Source organism: Montipora foliosa, chromosome 4 (assembly GCF_036669935.1).
Source record: "Montipora foliosa isolate CH-2021 chromosome 4, ASM3666993v2, whole genome shotgun sequence".
NCBI lineage: Eukaryota > Metazoa > Cnidaria > Anthozoa > Scleractinia > Acroporidae > Montipora > Montipora foliosa.
Window position 1 is genome coordinate 15779392 of NC_090872.1, and position 7108 is coordinate 15786499.

Here is a 7108-nt window from a genome sequence, read left to right on the forward strand (position 1 = left end):
CGTTGACACTAGATCATTTTACTTCCCGTTTCTTTGTCTTCAGTTCATTTTGCCCGTGCGGAGGCTTTCGCTTTCCTTTTTGTCTAATTATATCGTCTGTTTACGTCATTTGTTGGGTGTTCCGGTTTATTGAGCTTTGATATAGCAACATGTGGAACACCAATCGACGAATTTTGATTTTAATCTGTCTACAGCTTGTGAGGTAAATGCTAACTGCATTTTATGTTTGACACAGATCCTGGTACGTCAAAACTGCATCTCCTGTCAAGAAGAATGTTGTCATAATTATTGACCGAAGTGGTTCTATGAGGAGATTACGGAGAATGGAATTAGCTAAAGATGCAGCAATAACTGTGCTGGACACCCTCTCACCACAAGACAATGCAAGTGTTAAGTGAATAATTAATATAATATACTTTAGGGAAATGTAACATTGCTCGTGAAGAGCGTCTGGCGCGTTGAGCGATATCCTGGAATTTCTGTTCTAATATCGTCTCCTTGCTAACTCAATCATTATTGATCAGTTGTGAAGTGTTTCAAGGAAACTTGTAGCATACAAAAGCTTGTTTTGTTACAAGATGCATGAATAAACTAAGGAATTACGTCACATTAATCTTTCATTGATTCAGTTAAAAATCCGTTTCATTTTTGTCGTTAGGTTGGTATTGTTGTATTCTCGACCCTTGTTAATACGCCTTCAGGTTGTTTCGGCTCTACTGTGGCAGCAGGAATTCCCGCGAATTTGGAGATACTTAAAGATTGGGTACGGGAGATTAGAGCGTTTGGTAGGTTAGACTTCTTCTTTGGAACTGGTTAAACAGTGACGAATATATACAGAGACCTTCAGTTCCCACTGTACGGTATCTCAATTCCTGTTTCTATTACAGAAGATATAATGGGTTGTATGTTTTTTCCTCTTCCAGGAGCAACGAATTATATCCCCGCTTTCAGGCAAGCATTTAAGATGTTACATAATGTAACAACTCGGCAAAGGGTAAGGTCTGTTTCAAAATGAAGAGTACCAGAAAATAGACCAGTATTTTAGAGAAGCCTAAAAAGAACCGGTCGTCATATAATTCAAATCTCCTTAGGACCTACGAAACTATGGTATAAGATGATTTTCATCCCATTCACAGTTAAAACAAGCCGTGGATTCTGTCGATCCCTTGTCACTTCGTCAAACTCAGATTTCACTGCATTTTATCCCATTGATAAGCCAGGGAATATATGGGAAAGGAATGCTACAAGTAGGAAAGGTGATATATTCCCATTTCAGTATGGAAAGGACCAACTTTGTGTATGTAGGTGTCCGCTTGATTGTGTGCCAAACACAATTTTAGTGGAGCTCCGCACGCCGTAGTTAAGACAATATGGTATCCATCGATTTTTAGTTACGACGTCATCGTTCGACCGTCCTTCTGTACGTTCATCATTTCGTGTAACCCAATACGCGAAATTTCACACTTTTGGAACCCGCTTTTTTGACGGGAAGTTGCAGGTGCTGGAACCCGCCTCTTTTGGAGGCAAGTTGCATGGACAGCGTAGTGCACTTGACACTGCGTTTTAATAAAACAAGGGCAAAATTTGAAGACAACCAAAAAACAAGCTAAGTATTTTTTAAATATGTCTGGCAACGGGGAAAGAAGAGAAAACAAGCTGAATAATGGCGACGAAATACGGCGAAAAAGCTAGAAAGAGCACGGGAAAATAGACTGATGGTAATGAGCAGGCCGGATTGGTCGTATGGTAAGCAATAAACTATTTCTAAAAATATCTGGAAAAAATGATTCGGGAACTCCGCTCTAAATGTATCTATATATTGGCGGTTTGACTAGGTTTACTATAGGAAAATAAGCTTCTTTGCTTTGCAAGCTGCTCTTCAACCTCATCTTCAGTTACCACTGGACAATAGAAACTTTTCCACCATTGATACTGAACCACACTTTGCCCGAGCAAAATTAACTAGGTAAGGTAGGTAAAGTCTGCATACGAGCCAAGTGGCCCATCAGTGGCCCATCAGGGACCATTCGCTTCGGAGTCGAGCACACTAACCTTTAGGCCACCGCGCCTCCCGCAAATTAATTAAACCCCCTAATGTTGAATAAACCCCTCAACTTCGTCTCTTAAGTTAAAAACAAAAATATCTGGCAGACAATGCACGAATTTATCCTCCTCACACGAATTTGAAGTCTTTCACTCGTTGGGCTCCAATTTGTCATATTTACTTTGAGAAAAAAAAATTAATAAAACTCCATCATTCCTTTTGACTCTCAATTAATTTTTCATTTCAGACATCTGAAAGGAGCAACATCATCTTGTTCCTGACTGATGGTGCTCCAACTGATTCCGAAGCCGGCATTTACAGAGAGATACGAAGAGGTCAATCCCTGATGGTAAAATATTTATACTTTAATCCTGGTTGTCCCTGATTCAACTTTTCGGCTGCGCTTGTAAATAGCCATATTTGGCTTGCCCACGGCCAGTTGGGATTCCTAAAGTTGTAGTTCTCTTCTGTTGTTTCATTGACTTCGTTTCATTGTCTCTGAAAAGCCCCTATGGGGAGTGGTCAGTTAAGTATGTATATATCATTCACGCGTCAACCAATGTACATACACTGTGCAATATGTAAAGTGATTAGAAAAGGCTGTGATGACACATGGTTGATGGCACATAATAAGCGAAAAGGATTTGTTATGCCTCATCTTTGAAAGATGCCACGATAGAGAAACATAGCCAGGAATCAATTGCAGTTGGATCGCGATGCATTGATAATGTGTCCACCACTTTGTTTTGGCGACGACGCATTAAAATCAGTCGGTCCCTGAAATCATTTAACAACAAAGTGTGGGCTACGATTGGCTAAGACCTATACTGCTATCATCGTATGGTAACTTGTCCGGCTTATGTATCTCTGACAAGTAGAAAAACGCAGAGAATGAAAAGAGCATTAATTAGACTCTCCAAAAAAAATGTTGTGAGCATGGGAACCCCCCACCCCCGACCCCCCCTACCTTATACGAGGATTAAAAAAAAGTTTGAATTAAGAAAACATGGGTTTCAGTTGTCGGTGAAATGAATTTTTGTTTGGAAGGAATTCGAAGGTGAGGTTGACCATGAGTTGTCGCCTGGAAGTGAATTAGGCCTTTTAAGAAACCTAACTACGTACCACTTAACCATTTGCAGACCTTTTCTGTCCAAGTCAATACCTACGCTCTTGGTGGAATATTGAAATCGAAGAGTCTCCTAAGACTACAAAAAATTGCGAAAAAAAATGGTGGCGTCTTCCAGCAAATAAAGGATCAAACTGGGGGTGCATTAAAGCGCGTAATGGGAAGCTACTACACATCAATCAATTCGTCATTAGAGCGGAAACCCAGGCTTTCACTGCCTTTCATGGACTCGAGGCTTGGTCTCATGGTGTCTATGTCCTTAGCTGTAATTCGGAATGGATCTTTTACCGGTGTGGTAGCAGTGGATTTGCCAATTCAGCGACTTTTCAAAGAGGCCCTTCAGCTTTCTTCTGCTTCTCTCGCGTATGCCATACTAGTAGACAACGAAGGTTAATGACTTTATTTGCGTGTTGAGCTGTATTCATTGTTCAGGTGTAGTCATGTCAGGTCAACTTGACGGTGGTAATGCTTTCCCTTTGTCAGAAAATCAATGATAAAATCCAGCTGCATGGAGAAAATAAGATAGGTTTATTATTGGCCTGGAAAATTCCCATTTCCCATTGTTATTAGCAACAATCGAGGAAGAAGGGAATCTGTTTAGACAAACTATTACAAGTACTGTATTTGCTATTTTCGCTTACCATCACTACCATAACTGACACCACTACAGCCTTTCAAGTATTTTTCTTAGAATACAAATTGGCACATTTGTCATACACTATTTCTACGGTGTTTACCTAAATCAAATGTTTATGTCAAAGTGCATTTTTGTTGTTTGATATCCTTCAGATCCCTTTGTACATGCAGTTTCAGGGCAGCGTCCGTTTGTTCTCTATTATTAAGCAGCCGTGCAGATCACGGTCCAAGTAGGGTTAATGGTTTTTAGATCTTTACCTTCACTGGCAACCTTCTTGTCTCGTGCGCATGCTTCCCTAGTGGTTAATAGGCAACGGACAATTTTATGGAATTAGTGGCAGGAAAAACGCTCGCTTTCGACTCAGCGTCATATCCGGTGTTTCAGTCTTCCTATCATCTCCAAGGAAGATTTCACTTCGGCAGTTCGGGTACCACGGTTTTCTCCTTCCTTACCAAAACCAACAATTGACTTGTTTAATAGATTCCACTGGGTTACATGCACTACTAAAGAGTTCTCATCTTGAAATACACGCAAAAAATGCAAAATTGTTAAGTATTTAATGGGTATTTCAGGGCGTGCTGTTCTGCATCCTTCTATACCTGGTCCTTCTGACGTCACAAGTAGCCGATCCTTTTTACCATTGTCACTGTTTGAACCTTCACTACCATCTGACGTCATTATCGACATCACATCTGGTAGATCAGGCAAGCGGATCTTTGAGGTAAATCAGCGCTCTCGATATTTTTTTCAGTAGTGATCTTCATTATATATATCCAAAGATCAGCCTAACGGTTAATATTTCTCAATTCAGATTACAGTTACTCCATTGACAGATGACCGTCCAAGGTTGCATGAGCCTTTCCAGACAATATGCCCGAACCTTATACTGCTTATATGTTTGAACTGTTTGGGTTGAAGCTATCGTCAATCAGTAAGGGTTTATTGCCAAAGCTGGTCAATTTATCAACAATGTGACAGGATGAACGATTTGCCAACTCGCACCGATGGCTCAGTTGGTTGAGCATCGTGCTGTCATGCGGGAGGTCGAATATTCGAAACTCGGGATTTTAAAATAACTGAGGAAAAAGTGCTTCCTTGTTTGTAATTTCATCTGTAAATGGTTAGACTTTCAAGTCTTCTCGGATAAGGACTATAAACCGTACGCCCCATCTTACAAATATCTTCTATGTTTACAAGTTCGATAATTGTGAAGAACAGTTCCCTTCCACCGGCAGTCAGCCAATTGTCGGCCGACACTCGACCGAGAGACCTCCGACAGGTAACCAACAGGTTAGCCACAGGTTGTAAAACGAGAGAGTGGCAAACCAATTTGTCTCCCGATAAGTGAAGCTTCAGTAGACACCATATTTACATTTTACAAAACTAACCAACGAAGCACATGTGTGCATTTTTGGCATTCAAAACTCGATGTAAGACTTACTCTAAATGCTTCAAATTCCTCGAAAGTACCACTGAAACTGGGCCGTTAGGGAACCCACACACTATACGAGGAGAGCAGGGGATGGAGTCCCCGTTGTTGTGGCTGTCGTGTTCTCTCTTGCAGAAGTGGCCAGCTCGGCGTGATTTCTCTTAAATGGTTTATCGTGTAAGAGGCCACCAAAGCAGAAACAGCCATAAGTGAAAAAGGGACTTTGCCGGGTACTGGAACATGTAGAAGTAGACGTAGATGTAATGTTTTTATTCCAATATGAGAAATATTTCGGGTTTTCAGTCACCGTATCCTTTAAGAACATGTACTTGTGAAGATTTTATTACTTTGTTCAAAGAGCAAAGTATAGGATTGTCTCCGTTTTTGGACTTTGAACTTTTTTTGTTTGTTCGGGTCGTGCTCTGGCTGCGCATGCGCAAGCTTTCTCTTTCTCTTAGAGGTACTCTTCAGAGTCAATCGCGATGACCACTAAACGACGTGACAGATTTATGGAGAAAATAGGTATTAAAGAATTGTGTGCGTGACCGGAAACGAGTTTTTGTGTTAGCCGGTTTTATTACATGACTAGCTCCGTGAGCGGGCCAATCTCGTACCCAGAGTCCTCGGGCTTCTTGATCAGCGGGTGAGCGCCCGGAGAGACTCTGGGATAATCGACTCCATTTTCCCAGAAAACGTGGGTTCCGGTCTGATTACGTATACTTGAGTTTAAACGGAAACAGAAAAGAGAAAACCGTAAACAGTAGAAACGATACCAAGATACTGTAACATAAAAAAACCCACTGAAATACTGTGAACTTAAAGGAAGTCGGCTGAAAATCCTTCCAACAATGTGTAGGCTACCCGTAGCCTCTTGGTAACTATAACTGGAGGTTAAAATTGTGGTTACATGCCTAAAAAGAAAGAAAAAAAAAACGAACATAAATAAACTTTTTGGTCCTTGGTTCATGCACGTATCAAAAAGGTGAAACGGTTATGCAGTGATCAGCCGATTAGCTCATAATTTTATGTTTACTTGCAGGTAAACATCTTTGAGTTTTTCCTTCTGCAGAATTGTGCTAGAAAATGTTTAAATTTATTTTAGGAATTACTGTACCACGACGTTAACAATGCGTATAATTTCTTAATCATCTTGGTTTTGCCCACAGGCAAGTTTTCCACAGCCCCTCGGTAATAATCCGACTGATGGAACGCGCATGCTCAAAACCAATGCAACATACATGTGGACTCCGGTCGGAGAAAGCGATTATTACATTGTATGTGTATTGGCTAATGATCAGTCTCTGAGAACAGACCTGAAATCAGTAAGTATTTAAATGTTAATTGTTTACGTTACTGGACCCTCTCCATTTTGTTAGGGTTAGCTTAACCCTAACCCCAGCCCTAGACCCTTGCTGGTGCCTTCATCGAAAAATTTGTGTCGACCCCAATTTTTAAATTTGTAGCACCATTTAATCACTTTCGTATACTAGAGAGAAAAGAAAATGATTGGTGAATCTAAATCGCGTAGGAGCCACAAGTATCCAATAGTTTATGAAAAATTGAGATGTAGCAAGTGAACTAATGGACCAGTCACAGCACTCAACAACACGAGCGGGCCGGACGCACTAGGAAAAAATGTAAAAGACTTTCAAATGATTCTTCGTTGTACGTTAAACTCCTTCGGGAAAACAAAATCGAATTCGCATTTAATCAGCTCCCAGAGAGCGAATAGTTCTGAGCAATTGAACGGACATGGATTTGGTTCTCGTTTAAGCCTAATTTGTTTTAGTCTCATATCTGTGATAATCTAAATTTAGAATCTCCCCGAATTAGTCATTGTTTGACAAATTAGACTTGGCCTTTTTCGTTACA

At 40.6% G+C, this 7108-nt stretch overlaps 1 protein-coding gene across 3 annotated transcripts in view; it reads left to right on the top strand.

The window, feature by feature from the left end:
* The window catches only part of LOC138000023 (VWFA and cache domain-containing protein 1-like), a 34824-nt gene that overhangs the window by 4508 nt on the left and 23208 nt on the right, over window positions 1-7108 (top strand). For all 3 annotated transcript variants that reach the window (XM_068846137.1, XM_068846138.1, XM_068846139.1), the window contains exons 3-9: window positions 236-383; window positions 659-785; window positions 924-994; window positions 2292-2393; window positions 3184-3559; window positions 4380-4528; window positions 6403-6558. In XM_068846137.1, coding sequence (XP_068702238.1) covers window positions 236-383; window positions 659-785; window positions 924-994; window positions 2292-2393; window positions 3184-3559; window positions 4380-4528; window positions 6403-6558 — 1129 coding nt within the window. The remainder of the gene's footprint in view (window positions 1-235; window positions 384-658; window positions 786-923; window positions 995-2291; window positions 2394-3183; window positions 3560-4379; window positions 4529-6402; window positions 6559-7108) is intronic.